Raw genomic sequence first — 19,509 nt, forward strand, 5'->3', positions numbered from 1 at the left:
TGGGGGTGCTCGGTGTCTTGGTACATCAGTGTAGACACTAAATCTGTAAGCCTATTTCAAAAAGTTAAAAATGACATGCGCAATCCTATGTTCCAGAGACGCTGGCTGAGAAGACTTAAGATTGGATAGAATCCCAGTACACTGATGTATTTCAGGATATACCTTCACTCAAAGTCCATTGATTTCAGTGGCCGGCTCTACTCTGAATATGCCTTAATTGGATATCACCCATTATCAATGAAATGTAATTTTGAACATCTACATCACAAAAACTGGCATACAAATAAAAAATAGCCTAGCTTATGTTGCATACAAAAACCAGGCCACACAACATCATTTCTATAGCTCAGTTTATGGTTAGCCACTAGAGACCATGACATGAAAGTTTATATTCAAGGCCTGTATAAATGTACTGAGGGAGGGGCCTTCCTGATCACATGTAAGATTGAATTCCATAACTGTGGGGCCACTGGCAAGAAGGCCCTGCTCTACGTGCCAGCCAACCTAACTGTTGCTGTAAAGCCTTCAGAGCAGATCTTAAGGTACAGGCCAGTTGATAACAGGTGCAGGCAGCTCTTTAGGTAGTCTGGTGCCAACCTGCTCAAGACTTTAAAGGACATCACCTGGACTTTAAATTGTGGCCTGGGGATGGCAATTATATTGCTAGAGCAATATCGGTGCCATATGCCCCAGTTGCCCAAATTCAACCAGTAGCCAGGTGGCTATATTTTGTAGCAATTAAAATTTCCCAACCATCTTTTAAGTCTATTACCTTTTCTGGTCAAATTTTCCATCCTCCAGCTTTTTTAAAGGACTGGTTCATCCAACTATTTAGGTGACCTTCCCTTCTTCCTTTCCTCTTCCTTTCCGCCTTTCTTTTTGCACACAATTTATCTCTCCTCCCCATTTGTACTTGACTAAAAGCGTTTGGTTGCTACTAGCTCAGGCACTTGAATGAACAGGGAAGGGCAGTATCCTCCCAGCAGAAATTTTGGACTGAATCAATAATTCAGCAAAGAGCAACATTTCAAGGCTTTCTCGAAATTTAAATAAAGATTCCTAGCTCTGAGCAGCCAGATGGGTATAATAGAGTTAGGGGTAGAGGGGGGGGGAAGCATGTGTTTTGGGATATTTTCACAGAATGTTAAATCACACAAAATATTTCACTTGTCTCCAGTGTAAGATCACAACATGACTCCCCTGTAATGAATTCTTTATCTTGGCAGCTCTCCTGCTCTCTCCCAAGCAGCAATCCTCTCTCTTCTTTCGTCTCCGTGTGGGAACATATGGTAATATTTGGAATGTGATTTCGGCCAGAGAGCGAGCCTGCCTTGCCCACACCTGTGCAGACCTCCAAGTCACTGCACAGTATGGGTCCAGGCTGAGGTCATGCTCCAACACTATTGTGCGAGTTCAGTTTGCTCACTCTTCTTCCAAGACATGCCAAGAGCCCCAGAATACTGGTTTCATGTAAATCCCATTTGGATTTGTAATTTGTTAGAGACATTATAAGGCAAATCTTCCCAGCAGCCTTCTGTGTAGAACTGCGGCTTTCAAATTCAGACCTAACCAACCCACTATTGATTTTGGACTAGTGTCTTGGAGAAACACTTCAAGCATAACCCCCCGAAAAGAAAGAAAAAACCAACGATGGTAGACTTTGGTCCATAATATAGAAGGAAAGCCTTCTATTTCTTTCTACTTCCTTTTATTTCTGGTCCGTTAATGAAAGTACTACACTGAGGTCAAGCTAAAGCTCCCTGTACATTGAACTAGTGCGAAGTATGTAGGCTGAACTTGATGGGGTGGTGACAGTCACATTTATTTAATCAAGTTTCTGCTCTGTTCATGTATAAAAGGGATTGGGGGTGTGTGTGTGTAACATAGTCACCTTTGCTATCCATGGCTAGCCAGCAGTTTCCCCCAGCCTGTGTCCAATACAAGCCAGGCTGGGAAGGTGTGTGTATGTCTGAGTGATTGACTATGAGGAGGAACAAGGTGGAAGAGTTCAGCTCCTTCATCCAAGTGTCCCTTCTTGATATAAAAGTCAACCACCCCCACCACATTCTACACGAATGGGGCAGACAGATAATTTAACATTGCAGTGTCTAAACCTGCAGATAGCATATAATTATAATGATGATTAAGAACAACATTGAATACCTGGGTTGCGCAAGCAGTCACATACGTCTCCAGAGCCTAATCTGTAAAATACTGAAGAAGCTATGAAACTTTGCTCTCCACAGGCTATGGAAAATTGATATAAATTTTACAGCTTGCTATCTGATAAAAGAAAATTTAATGAAGATGTTGTACCATTGGTATCTTACCCCAGTAAAATTAGCAAAGATTTATTAAAAAAATACTCAAATCTCTGTTGGAAATGCTAATCAGAGGTAGGAACGATGTATCATATGTGGTGGGGGTGCAAGGTGGTTAAGCAATTTTGGATAGTGGTACATGAAGAGCTTAAAAAATATATTTAAGAGTTCAATCTCCAAAAAGCAGGAAACATATTTGCTGGGCTTAATATCCAGTGACACCCCCAAGGACAAAAGGAATATATTCCTATACGCAACGGCAGCAACCAGATTACTAGCGGCAAAAAATTGGAAACAGAAAAAATACCAGAACTATCAGAATGGAGAGCTAAAATTTGTGAATTTCTGAGATGGCAAAATTAACGGCAACAATTAGAGGCTGTTCTAGTCAAAAAATTTACCAAGAGTGGGAGTGTGTAAAGGAATATATGGAAAAAACTGGGATTGGAGCTCAAATTTAATATGCAGTAGCTAAAGTGCGCAAGGAAACAATAAATACAACTTTAATTAACACAACAAGAAACAATATTATGTAAAGAAGATCACACATAGGTGAAGGGAAGCAATGGGTCGGGGGGAGGGAGGCATAGGGCAATACTTGGGAAATGGTTAAGGATACATAGGTGATTTAAGAGGCTAAGAACAAGGAGTTAAAAGACTAACATTAAAGAACAGAAAAACAAGGGAATTTGGGAAGAATTTGGTACAAATGAAAATATATGAGTCATGTTTTTGCTTGTATTCTGGTTTATTTTGGATGTAAAGTTTTCTGTTGAAAGGACTGTACATAAATTAAATAAAATAAAATACCCTAAAGAAACTTTGCTCTACACTGGTAGGAAAGGTGAGAGGACCCTTGAAATGCTGGGCATCTAGTGAAAAACCTCTGATTTTGCACTTATTAGCCTGCAGCGGCTGAAGAGATTGCACCTTTGGTACAAACTACAGGTGAAGGACAAAGACCAGGTACATCTTTGCCATTATCCTTGGAGGTGGACATGGAGTGGATGTGCTATGCTTTCAAATAATATTACGTATTGTAATGTCAGATTATGTGATTTATATACATTTTCCCTTTTGAGGCTGCCTTTAATATGCCTGCCAAGCCTTCGAAGTGCCTTCTGATACACTTTCCCCCTCTATATTTTTTCCATATCATATCTGGAGTTGTCTCAGTGTAATAGGATCATGTGTTAAGCTCAGTGGTACATTTTAAGTGCAGGAGTTCAGTGTGGCAGCCCCAAAGCCATGTCCCTAAGGGGAGTCCCTAGCCATGCCCAAGAAGAGCGCAAAAATGCAGGCAGAGAAAAATAACTACCAAACTTTTAGCAGACATCTGAAGGCAGCCCTGTTTAGGGAGGCTTTTAATGTTTAATAGGTTATTGTATTTTAGTGTTTTGTTGGAAGCCGCCCAGAGTTGCTGGGGAAACCCAGCCAGATGGGCGGGGTATAAATAATAAATTATTATTATTATTATTGATCCATTATTTTACACACAGAGTTGCAATACATAGCGTAACACACATTTCTGAAGAATCAGCAGGGTTGCAGTCCTGAAGTGCAACATTTTGACAGGTGTTTTTATTATTATTTAGTGATTTATTTAGGTATTTTTATTATTATTTAAGACCACAGGCCGGTTTACAGCACGAAAGCGCAAGATGCATATTTTTTTCCCCCAAGGCAGGTTTCCCAATATCCTAATGTGAGCAAAATGTTATGCCCATTTCAAAGAAAAACTGCGAGCCGAGGTAGGAAAAAGGATGCTGAGAAACACGGATTAATCCGGATTTTCGTGCTGAAGAGTCAGTGGCGCCAAATAAATACGGAGATAAATAAAAACGACGCCTATTGGATTAATAATTATGTTTAGGAGCTGCTTTTGCGACCCGAAGGGCAGGCCTCGCCCGCAGGCCAGGCCGCGCTGGGGTTGCCCTGGCAACGGCGGCAAGGCTCTTTGGGCGCATGCGCGACGGGCCGGCCCGGTTCTGGTTGCCAAGGCGACCGCTCGGCCTCTTCCTCTGGTCCCTGCGGGGAAAGTGGCCATGGCGCCCAAGCGGCCCAAGAGCGGCAGCGGGACCTCGGCGCCAACCGGGACTGGCTCCAAGAACTGGGAGGCTGGGCTGGTGTCTGCCCGGTTAGAGGAGGTGCGTTGGTGGGGGGGGGGACGGGGGACGGAGAGACACACGTGTACACACGCGCACACATTCATGTGTACACGCATGTGTAAACATCAACATACATACACACATATACGTGTACACACATATATATGCGCGCGCGCACATACACACAAACGTACACACAGGTACACATGTACACAAACACAAACATGTTTGTTTGTACACACACATATATGCACACACACATACACACAAATGTATACACAGATGAGGTGTGTTGGTTGGGGTGGGGCGGGGAGACACACGTGTACACACACACACACACACATTCATGTGTACACGCATATGTAAACATAAACATACATACACACATATACGTGTACACACATATATATGCGCGCGCGCACATACACACAAACGTACACACAGGTACACATGTACACAAACACAAACATGTTTGTTTGTACACACACATATATGCACACACACATACACACAAACGTATACACAGATGAGGTGTGTTGGTTGGGGTGGGGCGGGGAGACACACGTGTACACACACACACACACACATTCATGTGTACACGCATATGTAAACATAAACATACATACACACATACGTGTACACATATATGCGCGCACACACATACAAACGTACACACAGGTACACATGTACACAAACACAAACATGTTTGTGTTTGTTTGTACACACACATATAAGCACACACACACACACAAACAAACATATACACAGATGAGGTGTGTTGGTTGGGGCGGGGCGGGGAGACACATGTGTACAGACACACACACACATTCATATATATGTAAACACACATATGTAAACACAAACATATACACACACATATACATGTACACATACATATATGCACACACAAACGTACACAGATACACACACATATGTACACAAACATATACACACATGGGTACACACACATACACATGTTTGTACACACATATATGTGCAGACATATATAGTGCTTCTTTTCTTTAAAAATTGTTTAGGGGTACTCTCATTTTTGACTCAAGAAAACCACTGTTTTATAGTTCAATAAATAACAGTAACTGGACAAAAGTACAAAGATTCAGAAAATGCTTAGGGGTATGCGTACCCCTGCGTTCCCCCCAGAAAAAAGCATTGCATATATACACATACACACACCTGTACGCACATAGACATATATGCACACACACACACATATATGCACACATATATACACAGATACACATGTACACAAATATATATACACTCACATATATATGTACACACATGCACAAGCTTCACTAGAGCTCACCTGTGCTAGAGATCCTAGTTTTGCTTCAGAGTCTCCCTCTTCGTTTAGTGCGTTTTACATTGAAGGAAGGGCATGTGATCTGTTGTAGCCCAGGCGAGCCCTACGCTTATTCTTGGGAGTAGTCCCCCACTCACCAATTGAATAAAGTGGAATTTAGCACATTTACATCCCTCATTTTCTCCAAGGAGCTCAAGGTGGTGTACAAAGAAAGGATTTTTTCATTTATGTTATTATTTGCATTTATATTTCGCCTTCCCTCCTCCCCCAGGTGGCTTCCATGGTTCTCTTGCTTCCTAATTCCACCTGCACAACAACCCTGTGAGGTGTAGGTTAGTCTGAGAGGCCTTGACTGACCCCAAGGTTGCCCAGTGAGCCTCATGGCCAAGTGGAGATTCAAATCCGGGTCTCCCAGGTCCCAGTCCAACACACGAACCACTATACCACACTGGCTGCTTAGGCCTTGAAGTTTCTTGGATCCTTGGACAGGTGTCAATACTCAGCCTTGAGCAAGTAGCTAATGCATCATTTTGGTCTGAGACTAACAAGAGCACACCATACATTTAAAGCACATCACTTCACCCAAATAACCCTGCGAATTGTTTCCCTTACAGAGCTACAATTCTCAGCACCCTGACTTCCGGGTCGGCGCCATCGCCGAATGGCAGACTCCCTCCGAGCTCCGGAGGGAGCCTGCTGGGTAGGGGTTGGGTCCCGCCGCGCCGGCAACACGGGGACCCTCAAAAACCATGGGCGGTGATGCCCATGGACTTGATGACTCGGCGGGCACCGTTTGCGCCCCCCCGACCCGCGAAGGAGCCTTTTTAAAGGCTGCGGAGCGGGTGACGGGGGGGGGGGTGCTATGAGTCCACTGCTTCCCCTGCCTAGCGAAGCCGCATGCCATTCGGCGGAGAGCACCGACTTTCTTCTATTGAAAATTTGGACTCAAAAGAAAAACCCGTGAGTAAATTTACCGGACTTAAAAGGAAAAATCTGATTTATGAATTTGGAGCGAGCGGGGGAGGTGCAAAAAGGAAGTCCCCCCCCCCCCCCGTTGTAGAGGTTTTAACGCAAGGATTTAACAATTAAGATCGAGAGATGAACTTATTTATTCGGAAAAAGTTAATTTCACGAAGGGAAATTACAAGTAATTGTGCTGGAGGAGAAGATTGATTGGTGAGAACTAAAATGTAACCCCCCGGGAACCAGGAGCGATCCGTTATGGGAGACTGGTGAAGAGACAGAAATTTTGACAGCTGTCAAAGTAGCTGTCAAAGCAGGAAAATAAAAGAGAACTTTGTTATGATGGCTTTGCTGGCTAAATTCGTTACAATTTGGACATAAACTATTGAAAACAAAGGCAACAAGTTATTTGACTTTTGGGTTTGATCTGGAAAGAAATTAAGTTACTATATTCCCTCTAGAGGGAGTTCTGGGACATTGCAACAGTGACAGCAAGTGGAAAATTACTATGAAATTGAGCAGGATTTGCTATCTCTTGGGAAAGCTGTAAAAACGAAGCATTATTTTGTCTACAGAGGTTTCTACACTAAAGGAGACAATGGATTTATCTATTGAAGAAAGGAAGGGACTTGACGTAAGTTTATGTTCCTGAATAAATAAAGCCTCTGTAGAGGAATCAGAAGTTTCTGAATTAGAAGGTTTTTGCAGCAGAACAGGAAAAAGAAACCTGAGGAATAAGAGCTGGACTAAACTCGAAGTTGGAACATTTGGGACATCCAGACTTTAAAAGGATCAAGAAACAGAATTTGAGTTATACTCTTAAATATAGAGGTCTGGATGGAAGAAGAATGATCTTTTCTGAGAGTTTCTCCGAGGTTGGACTTTCTGAAATTAAAAGCTACCAAAAAGACGGCAAAGCGGACTCGAGAGAGAGTTAGACATGGACGTGGGATCTCCAGTCTGGCAGTAGACAGATGGATGGATTTTGGGGATCGAAACCGGGAAAGGTGGGGGGAGATTTGGAATCCAAAGGCTGTAAAACTACATATTTTCTATTTTCTTTTTTTTCATTTTCTCTTGTTGTGTGAGAAAAATAGGGGAATTCGTGGAAGGGAATTGGGGTCGATCTTAGGGAAGTATAAAAATATAAAGAGAAATGGTTAAATAAGATAAATTAATTTTGAATAAATGGGCTATAATTATAACAAGGTTTTAAAATTTGGGGTAAGAATTTGTGGAATCAATCTAATGGATATGGAATACAAGGGGGGGGGGGAGTCCTGGAAAGATGTCAATGAAATTAAGTGTAAACTTTATCCTTTTCTTTCTTCTTTCTTTCCTTTTTTATTCTGGAAACTTTAATAAATATTATTTTTTTTAAAAAAAAAATACAATTCTCAGCACCCTTAATGGAGAGGTTTGACCCTTAGCAAACTATAGTTCCCTGGATGCTTCATTTGGCGGGGGTGGGTTCATGTATTTTAAATATACTGAATAAAAAAATGAGCCGTGAAATCCTCAGATCAGATTTTGTTTCAGCCACAAATTCATGAGCAGCCTGGTCCTTTGTGGCAATAGGCATTTCTGAGCCCAGCTGCAGACAGTAGACTTTTGTTGTTGTTTAGTTGTGTCCGCCTCTTCGTGACCCCCTGGACCAGAGCACGCCAGGCACTCCTGTCTTCCACTGCCTCCCGCAGTTTGGTCAAACTCATGCTGGTAGCTTCGAGAACACTGTCCCACCATCTCATCCTCTGTCGTCCCCTTCTCCTTGTGCCCTCCATCTTTCCCAACATCAGGGTCTTTTCCAGGGAGTCTTGTCTTCTCATGAGGTGGCCAAAGTCTTGGAGTCTCAGCTTCAGGATCTGTCCTTCCAGTGAGCACTCAGGGCTGATTTCCTTCAGAATGGAGAGGTTTGATCTTCTTGCAGTCCATGGGACTCTCAAGAGTCTCCTCCAGCACCAGAATTCAAAAGCATCCATTCTTCGGCGATCAGCCTTCTTTATGGTCCAGCTCTCACTTTCATATATCACTACTGGGAAAACCATAGCTTAGATGAGCCTAATGCTTTAAAGTGACTAGTCAGCATAGTTAAACAAGTCACTAGTTTCACAGCTTTACTGCCCTTCTTAGGGTTATCTACAGTGCCTGATAGTTTCACATTCAACTGAAATTAATGGGACATAATTCAGTTGCAACTAATATTGCATTGATTTCTGTTGAATTGCTTTATTGTGCTTTTATTTTTTATATCGAATATATATATATATGAATGAAATCCTAAATAAAATAAATGCCACGTTCTGCTCTTCCCTCAAGCCCCTGTAAATCCAGATGACACCTGTGCAGCTAATTTAAAGGGATGCTGACAGAGGCTGATGTAGTGATACGGTATCAGCCATTGCTCAGTCAATTTCTTATTAAAAGGATCTTTAGTATCTTAGCCCTGAAGACAGTTCAGTAATTTGTGTGGGGTGTGGCAGAGTTGCTGAAGGTCCCATTTGGAGCCCCAAATGCTGCTGGACTTTATTATTGACAACTGTGAAATGTACGATGGCTTGATACATTATTGATACATTATTATTAAGGTCATGGCCCATTAATTTCATAATGGTGCTGCCAACCTTTCAAGCAGCCCTTTAATAAGCAAGACTAATAAAGTGTATTTATTGGCTGACACTGGAGATGTGTATTAATTGAAAGAAGGGCCATTTACAGATAGCAACACAAGGACAATCCTGATTACTTTCCACACTGTCAAGCGTTTGTCTTATATCGCTGAAGCTCTCTTTTTGATTGGGAAATCTAGCCTAATAGCTTTAGATTTGAATTTTACTGTGGCTGGTTTCAGTATTTTGGGTGGACCTCAAAAATAGGAGTTAAATAATTAGGTGTATTTGAAGTGCAGACAAAGCATAGTAAGAATTGGCAAATGTGACAGCTCTCTTTGGAAACCATTAGCATTTAACAGCTTACCATATATATATCCTGATGGAAAATATAAGGTCATATTTGAGCAATCATTTTAAAAGCGTAGCTTGTTTTTGCAGATATTAATATAAAATTCCATTTGTTCTGAAGTGTGTTTTGATCTGCCATACATTTCTAAGTGTGTAAGAAATTATAAATTTGAAACTTTGCTTCATATTATTTTCACAACCAATGCAAGTATGTCTAAATCATACAGAGAATTGTCACTGAATTTTGCTAGCATCAAATACATTAAAAAAATTATTCTGCAGTATAATATTGCCATCTGGTGGTAAGAGAGTTGTTGTCTATACTTCTTGAATGTAAAAATTGTTTTTTATTATTTTTGGGATAGGAAAATTGGATTCCCAGTATCGCAATGGTTGTTGGGGAACAACCCGAGGATGAACTTCACACAAAGGCCCTGTCTCTTGCTGTGCAGGTGCCTATGCGGAGGCTCTTTAGCGTGGTGACTTGGGAAGGAACATTAGCCCAGGTATTTGGTATTTATAATGGTGAGAGGTGGGGTGTGGATGCTGGGGTTAAAACTGAAACGAGAATGCATCTCTACCAATAGTGATGTAAAATAATGCTCACCCCATTGCCACAGGATGGAAATATGCTTTCTGGTCTCCTGGGATATGATTCTCAGAATAAGCTGGAGGAGAAGGACGTGGGCATTGACAGGGAGACAGAATTTAAAGACTAGATGTAGCTGGATTGAGAGGAATCACTCCGGGGCTCATTTGCATCCCTTGAAACTGGATTAGAGGAAGGAAAGTGGAAGTTGTTTCACCCCCTTTGCTTTGTCAGATATCTGAGTGGATATCTTGTACTCTCCTTTGAGTCTTGACACTATACAATGGTGCCTCGCAAGACGAAATTAATCCGTTCCGCGAGTCTCTTCATCTAGCGGTTTTTTCGTCTTGTGAAGCACGGCTATTAGCGGCTTAGCGGCTATTAACGGCTTAGCGGCTATTAGCGGCTTAGCGGCTTTAAGAAAAAGGGAAAAAACTCGCAAGATGTTTCGTCTTGTGAAGCAAGCCCATAGGGAAATTCGTCTTGCGGAACAACTCAAAAAATGGAAAACTCTTTCGTCTAGCGAGTTTTTCGTCTTGCAAGGCATTCGTCTTGCGGGGCACCACTGTACCTTACAAGAGCTTTATTAGTAGTAGTTTAAGACTTGGGTCAGGATAGTTTTAAATGTCTAACATGCAGCATGTTTCTAAGCCATGTAGAGTTCAATATACTTAACTTTCCTTAGAGTTCAATACATGTACTCTCCTTAGAGGATTAGGCTAGGGATTTAAGGAGTAGCAAAACCAGTTCTGTTTGTGCAAAGGATCATTGGGCATGCACATGATAAGCCCTTTTTGAGTTGCAAAATCAGATTGTGATATGGCATAGGAGCTTGCTAGTCAGAATAAAAAAAGGTAAATTTTACCTTTCCCCAAGTCTTCAGACTCAGCTAAAGTAGTCTACATTAAGCAACACATCTCACTCTGAGGATGTCTGAGTATTATAAACCTAAACCTAAAGGTAAAGGACCCTTGACAGTTAAGTCCAGTCGTGAACGACTCTGGGGTTGCGGCGTTCATCTTGTTTTACTGGCCGAGGGAGCTGATGTTTGTCCGCAGACAGTTTTTCCGGGTCATGTAGCCAGCATGACTAAGCCGCTTCTGGAGAAACCGGAGCAGCGCACAGAAATCCCGTTTACATTCCTGCCGGAGAGGTACCTATTTATCTTCTTGCACTTTGATGTGCTTTTGAACTGCTAGGTTGGCAGGAGCAGGGACTGAGAAACGGGAGATCACCCCATCGCGGGGATTCGAACCGCCGACCTTCTGATCGGCAAGTCCTAGGCTCTGTGGTTTAACCCACAGCACCACCCGAGTCCCTATTACAAACCTAGGGGAGCATAAAATAAATTCAGAAAATTAATTCTCTTGTCTTTGTTCATTACATTATATATGTTTTACAGATCATGGGAAGTGGAGAAGTAAGCAAACCAAAGGGCAAAGAAAAAGAAAAAGAAAAAGAAAAGGAAAAAGAACCACCTTTGTATACTGAGGTGAGTGAAAGCATTTTTAATTACCATTGCTTAGATTACTTTTCTAGCTCTTGTCTCTTCGGAAGAGAATGCTTTCATGCTTGGGGCTGTTTGCTTTGCAGCTGGTACTGAAGAAAACATTGAAACATTTTTTTATGAGACGCTAGATGTAGAATAGTGTACACTACACCATTTCTAGTCAACATACTAAGGGTAAGCAATGATGTGTCAGGATGTTATATGTGAGCAGCTAAGTGCTACTTCAGAGGTCATTTCACACGTCTGCACTTATTTTGGAGTCCCAAACAAGACAGACAGCTTCAAGGCACACAACTGGACTTGTATAGATTTGGACTCTATAAAGTCATCATACCAAACCATGGTTTGCAAGATTTGAGCTTCTAGGGCATAAACAAATAATTGTTTAGAATTTCTGGAACATTTTTTTCTTTCTCTTTGTTTGGCACTCCTCTAGGTGCAGTGGACTGTAGAAGGCCACCAGGTCTCAGTCACATGAGCAAGGTTGGCATGCTTTTCCTGGATCCCATTAACCAACTTGGTGTTCCTTCAAAGCATCTTCAGGTTTAAGACTACAGACAAGCCACTAGTATTATTAAGACCTGATGTTCCTTCTCTACACTGCTATAGCATTCCCTGCCCATAGTGGTATCTGCATCTCCTTCCTGAATCATTGGCCCTCTGGTCCTAGTGCAGGCTAATCCAGCATTGTCCTAAGAATAATAAACAGCGTTACTTTATAATAATAAAAATAAATGTAGTTAACAGGAACCACACTCACACCCAGCCCTTCAGAAGTCAGTTAGAGTAGATATAAATATGTTAGCAGTTGTGCTCATGTTTCAGTTAACCGTGGAATGATCCACCTGTAATTATCACTTTAATTATATTCTCCAGGCTCAGGAGAGTGAAACTTGGCTCTTTCCCCTTGTTTTCTTACATCCAAAGTAATGCCCCCCCCCCAAGGGATGATACCCTTTGGTGAAAACTTACTGCATTTAGGATATCATTTAGAAGGTTTCCAACTTAGCTGACTTGTTTAAGTCCTCTGAAACTATTAATCCTTTACACAGTTCCAGTATAGCCTGCAGTTGATGGTACAAAGCTAAAGTGACTCTCCCTCATTCACCATATGAACCCTAGCAGCTATAGGCTAGGAACTACATAGCCTCTTTCTCTGCCCTTGCATTTGTCGAGAGTGAAGCCCTGTGACTGCACTCTCAACATGAAGCCTGCCAGCTTCAGACAACATATCGACATGCAGCAAGAACAGTCGTCCATATCTGTGAAAGCAAAATTGACACCATATGCAGTTGAGTGCAATTTCTTCAGAGGTGTGAGGGTATGAGAGGATGTCAGAACTGTGGAGTAACACCTCATTCATTCAAACGCTATAAATAGATCCAGTATGCTTAAACAGAAAATTAGAGAAATGTTTTATATAAAGTCTTCCTTAGAAACACTTTCAACCTTGGAAGAATGTTTTAAGAGTCATTATCATGAAACACCTCTCTTTCTTCTAAAAACTATTGATGAGTTTTTGTGTCATGTTGTTGTTTTTAAGTGGTTATGTGAATGTAAGGAAAAGATCCCAGATGTTAGTAAGTTATATGAAATTTGGTGGAAACAAGCTGTAAAAAACATAGTCATAAAACAGCTTGTCAATGCCACACATCTGGACAACGTAGCCGTATGTTCTTACTGCTGTCGTCACCCAAAGAAAATTCAATAACCTTATTCCACCCCAATTAGGCTACACACCAGCAGAATCAGTATGAACAAGAAAGGGGGAAATTGTACCCGGATGGAAACTCTAGTACCCAAAAGTACCGTATTTTTCGCTCTATAACACGCACCCGACCATAACACGCACATAGTTTTTAGAGGAGGAAAATCCGTAGGCATGCCACCCGTAGGCATTCCCTCCATAACACGCACAGACATTTCCCCTTACTTTCGAGGAGGAAAAAAGTGAGTGCTATGGTGCAAAAAATACGGTATTTCTGAAACTGCCATTGGTTAGTTTCCATTTGTGTTTGCAGGTACAAATAATAGCAAGGTTCCCATTGTTGGTTTACTGTCCAAACAAATTGTACTTAAAAACAGCTATGTTATAGCAGTGCCATATCATACCTGAAATCTGAATCTGAAGGTATGGTGGAATCTATGAACACCGCTTGAATGCCAAACCAATAGTGCTTGTTCTACTGGAATGGGACTGCATCATGGGCGTATCGTTGTCCCATGTCCTAAGCATCTGTGTTTCCATGACACCCACATCCATGGTGTAATTTCGCACCAGGTCAAATATGGCAGGCTCACACTTCTGTTTGCTACACTCACCAAAATTTGCCAACACAGAATCATGTCCTGTTTTGCCCAGGTTGCTATTGGTGAATTACAGCCTTTCCAGAGGGGTTGGAACAGGCTCTATAGCTGATTTTCCTTACCTTTGAAGACTTGCACACCAGACTGGAGCATCCCTATTCCTCATTCCCTATCTTCAACCAGTATGCTTATGTCTCCTGTTCCAAGACACCACATATACTGAATTTGATACTGAAGCAGTAATCATTCGCTCTCTCTTTGCAGGTGTTAGAGGTGGCAAAAATCATTCTCAACAATGGAGAAGCACTTCCCGTAACTCTGATTGGAAAGTTAATTAAATATCAGATGCTCTGCATTAAACAGAAGGACCTGCAGAGAAGGGCTGCTGAAAAGAAGGTATTTTAGGATCACCTGGGAGTAAGTCCTATTGAATTCAATGGACTTCAGAGCTGAAACATAACAAATTGTACTTTTAGTCAAATGCGAAACAAAATACCACTGAAATAGCAATCTGTATTATTTTTTGTGGCAGTCAGAGATGGATTATATTTTTCTAACTTTGCTTATCTGTGGTATCTGTTAGTACTCCGCATTTATTTAAACTGAGTTTAATTTTAGTTGTTCTTGCTGTTGTTACTGTTTAGGCAGCGGTCCTAACTTTCCTGGGAGGCTGGCTGAAGGGTCTTGGGAAGTGGTATTAAGTGCTTTTGACAGATAGGGCATGCCATTGGCAAGGCAACACTTACGATGCCAGAGGTTGCCCAGTACAGCGGAATGAAACTAGTGTGTTAAGTTCAGGCATGGATCTGCCAAATCTAAAGCGCACGCACACACACACACACATTCCTCAAGCAAGCCCAGAGAAATAGCCCAACATCATGCCAGCCCAGGTGGTACAACCCTGCCCTGGTCACAACAAAACCCTGAAGCGAGGGGCGAGGAGGTTACTTTGCCAGTAGGTTTTCCTGCTAGCTTAAATGCAGTTTAGCATTGCATGGACAGGCCCCCCCCCCCGCAACCCCAGGCGACTCCCTGGTGGAATAATGACTCATGACGACGTGTTATGGAATTAAAATTGGCCATAAATTTATTAAAGATTCAGATGTAGGGGGGGCCTTGGCTTAGGCCATGGGTAGGCAAACTAAGGCCCGGGGGCCGGATCTGGCCCAATCGTCTTCTAAATATGGCCCGCAGACAGTCCGGGAACCAGCATGTTTTTACATGAGTAGAATGTGTTCTTTTATTTAAAATGCATCTCTGGGTTATTTGTGGGGCCTGCCTGGTGTTTTCACATGAGTTGAATGTGTGCTTTTATTTAAAATTCATCTCTGGGTTATTTGTGGGGTATTAGAATTCGTTCTTCCCCCCCAAAAAAAATATAGACTGGCCCCCCACAAGGTCTCAGGGACAGTGGACTGGCCGCCTGCTGAAAAAGTTTGCTGACCCCTGGCTTAAGCATTGGGCGTTTATTTCTTCCAGTCCCCAGCCAGGGATCTGGGGAACAACCCCTTTAACGGGGAAACCTGGGATCGCCGCTGCGGGGGGGGATGGGTTACCGCTTCATGCCCCCCCAATTTAGGGAAGATAGACTAAAGGATTCCACCCAAGGCCTGAAACCACCAAGGACTCCCAGGTAAGTTCTACCCTCTATTGTGTGGGCAGGGCGGTCCGACCCTACCTGGCCAACTCTCCTGGCAACGCCCCCCCCCCCGCCAGGATTGGTTAACTGCCTGAGGTTAGGCTGGAACCTCCAGGTATCCAGCGTGGGAGGGGGCAAAGCCAGTTTGTATTTTAGGGAGCTGCGTAGGATCGGGGGGAAGGCTGCACACGACCACGCAAAAAACGCCCCCCATTTTATTTGGGGAGCGGTCATTGTTGTCCTAAGAGCTGAGTGCTCTTGAGTGTTTTAAAGGCTAAAACAAGTGGCAAATATCAGCAATGCTCAGCGTTTCAGGAGTAGTTCAGGGGTAGAACAGATGTTTTTATACCCTGGGTTCAGCCCCCAACTTTTCTGGTTGTAGAGTTTAGAAAGACCTTTGAGAATGGAAGAGCAGCTTCCAGCTTGGGTAGGCAGTAGTGGGCTGGATGGACTGATGGGCTGACTTGAGTAATATAACAACGTTGTTATATTACAACTATTTGCCTCTTCCAGGGCCAGAGTGCCTATCTTCCCTGGTTAGATATAAGCCATAAAGTGGAAGCAGAGATACTTCCCTTGAGGAAGGGCAGAATAAAAATGTAACCACTCTGACTAGTAGCAAACTTGGATGGTTGGATGACTATTCGTTTGGAAGCATACAGAAATTGTCCGTAAAAATGGTGGAGGGGAGGGTATTTTAAATGGTCTGAGAAGAATCTGAGGTGTCAGGGTGTGTGGAATGTCAAAGTATTCGTTGAGGCGTGAGAAGGAAACTAAAATGTGCATAGGGGAAAGAAGGAAGTTGCCTGCTTGGGCTCCAGCAGGTTATAGTGAATATCCTGGAAGGCATTGGGGTTGAGGGGGAAGTGTGCTGTGCAGTAAACAAACCCTCCTTCCTGCACCATGCACGGATGCTTCAGCAGGAAGGAGCAAGGGGGTGGAAAGGGACTCGTTTTTCCTTTTCAGAACACATACTAGATTTGGAGCCAGCTGCCTCAGATAGGAGTACAAATGATTGTATTACGCCAATGTAATATTGCCCTCGTTGTTTTTCATAAGATGTGCATGTAGTTTATCTAATTTGGTAGACAACCGAGGACAAGGACAAGGAGAAAGATGAAAAGGGGAAAGGGAAAGGGAAAGGCGGCAAGAAGGAGAAACCTCCCAGTGCCAAAGGGAAAGGGAAGAAGAAGGGACCTGAGTCACCGAGTGCGTCGGCAGCTACCATTAAGAAAGACACCAAACTTAAACGGCGTGGAGAAGAAGATGATCTTGACAAATACATCGGTGTGTAAAATATAAATATGCTTCATGTCAAAAGAACTACAGATTCAGGACTTTGGACTGATTCACACTAAGAGGAAGCTGTGGCCAATCCTGGCATTCTGAGGAGCACAAGCATACGAGACATGATACTAGAATGTAATAAATTAAATTACAGGAAGCCAGTAAACATAGAATATATGAAGACAGTAAATGACGATTAAGCAAATCCTTTTGATCTTTGCTTTTAGATTTCACATATTTTTTAGAAATATGTCCTGCTAGTTTCAAGAGGAACTTAGCATTCAGCAAAGCATGTTTAGGCTCACAGGTTGCAAAATTTGCCTGTAAATACTAGAGAAGGTCTTTCATGTCTCTTTGTGACTGCCTTGTGCACACAGGCAAAAGGGAGAGCCTTCTATCCAGAAGCATTTCAGGTGCTGAATAAACAGGCATAGGGAAGAGCAGGGTTTTCCTTGGATAATTGTTTCCATTTCCTGCTCCCATGAAAGGAGATAGGATGCTCCCCCACCCCCATGTTGCCTTCCATTGCTTGCTCAGTGAATCTCAATATGGTATAACCCTTTTAATGTCACCTGTCAGTTATAGCTTTGGCAATGCTTGCTGGGGAACACCTCAGAAATAAAATAAGGGGTGCCTATACTGCCTCTTTCATCCATTCCATGGCAGCACAGTCCAGCATTGACAGGAAAAACATTCCTTGGAAATGCCTTTCTGAAGACAACATAGGGAATGATACTACTTTGGCAGGACATAACATTTATCAACTCTCTCCAAACACTAAATGTTAGCTAAATAGTTTCACACTAATAACCCTTATTTCAAAAGGGTTTCTCCCAGCCTCCCTGCCCCCTCCTGAGTTAAACCCACTCCCCTTATAAATTGCATATGATACAATCCAAACTGTAAGTCTTCAAAGGTTTCATGCATTTGAAAAGCAGGATTTGTAATAGACGTATTTATGGAAAATAACTTGCATGCAAGCCATGTAACCATATATATGCCAATTTGGATGCTTTCTCAATATTATGCTTTAATAAAACCAATGAGCTTTGTATGATGTTTTGAACAGATGATGAACCAGATGACGGTGCTCAGTATTATTTCATAATTAGTGGTTTTCCCTACCCTCAACTTCTGCCTGTGCTATCCGATCTTGGGATCAATGTTGCAAGTGTCATTAAGATTTCTTCTGACAATTATGAGCCACTCCAGACCCACCTGGAAGGAGTTGCTTTGCAGGAAGAACCATTTCTTGAAGCAGAAGGTGAGCTGATGATTAGCAATTGCATGTTATTTGAAACTGAAAATCCACCATTCTTATTCTTGTTTTAGATGGGCAATTTTGTTGTAGCATACTTTGAGCACTTTAATTAGCTGTTAGGGGAAAAAACCCCAAAACCCAAGATATACTATTGATATTTCAATAGACTTTAAAATCTGTATCTTATTGCTGAGCTAAGTCCATTTCTGGATGAATCAGAAGAGTAATAAGTAAGGGTGATCATGGCACAGGGCACAGTCCTTGCAGAAAAACACTAGGGAGTCAAACTGATCCTTCATCCTCCCACCCCAAACTCACTTATAGTTAACAAGTGCATACTAACATAATAATAATAATAATAATAATAATAATAATAATAATAATAATAATTTTGTTTACCCTGCCCTTTTGGCTGGGTTGCCCCAGCCATTCTGAGAAGTTTCCAACAATATACTGGTACAAAGACACAATAGAACATCACACATTAAAAACTTTCTGATACAGGGCTGCCTTCAGATGTCTATGGAAGTTTGTGTAGTTATTTATCTCTTTGACATCTTATGGGAGGGTGTTCCACAGGGCTTGCGCCACTACCGAGAAGGCCCTCTGCCGGGTTTCCCGTAACCCTTTAGACCCTTGGAAGCCATCAGAATCCCAAGCTAGTGCACCCCAGTCCAGCATCGAAGGGAGAGAGTTGGGCATGTTCAAATGGTGGGGGGAAGTAGACAACCAACTCATCCATGTGCCCTCTGATGAGATGAATGTCCTCTTTGCCACTTAAATGCTTAAAAAGATCTTAATGGAAACATACAAACAGCTGCTCTTGTGCTTTATGTTAATTAAGGTTTATTTGTTGCATTGTTATAATGCAGTAATTCAAAAACACTCTGTGCCAAGTCACTATCATACTGTGGGATCCCCTGGGCCACAGGAGTTTTCTTAACATCAGTAGTGATGGTTGAGTCTTCCTGCTTAATAGCTCCATGGAGCCAACAAAAAAGAGGCCTCTATTCTAGGCTGGTGCTTTGGGTCAGGGTCTCCTTAGGTGCAGCAAAAGCTGCAGCTAGGTGAAAGACAGGTGGAAGGAAAGAAAGGCAATGGGAGTATTTGTAAAGTCAAGCAGCAGGAAGGAGGAAGTTGGATCCAAGGTTTGGCTTCTTGGATCATGGTCTCCATTTCCTTGAGGAAGGACTTATGGTAAGAGATGGCTTGCACCTCACAGCAGTTGGCAAGAGTATGTTTG

General features: G+C 42.3%; 1 protein-coding gene across 3 annotated transcripts in view; it reads left to right on the top strand.

Annotated features, from left to right (window-relative positions):
• The first annotated feature begins 4,327 nt into the window (after positions 1-4,327).
• Positions 4,328-19,509, top strand: part of SPAG17 (sperm associated antigen 17) — an 80,162-nt gene continuing 64,980 nt past the window's right edge. For all 3 annotated transcript variants that reach the window (XM_081844695.1, XM_081844694.1, XM_081844696.1), the window contains exons 1-6: positions 4,328-4,468; positions 10,039-10,179; positions 11,665-11,754; positions 14,344-14,475; positions 16,807-17,005; positions 18,075-18,269. In XM_081844695.1, coding sequence (XP_081700821.1) covers positions 4,367-4,468; positions 10,039-10,179; positions 11,665-11,754; positions 14,344-14,475; positions 16,807-17,005; positions 18,075-18,269 — 859 coding nt within the window. In that variant the 5' untranslated portion in view covers positions 4,328-4,366. The remainder of the gene's footprint in view (positions 4,469-10,038; positions 10,180-11,664; positions 11,755-14,343; positions 14,476-16,806; positions 17,006-18,074; positions 18,270-19,509) is intronic.

This window comes from Podarcis erhardii (genome assembly GCF_964252035.2).
Source record: "Podarcis erhardii genome assembly, chromosome: 17".
NCBI lineage: Eukaryota > Metazoa > Chordata > Lepidosauria > Squamata > Lacertidae > Podarcis > Podarcis erhardii.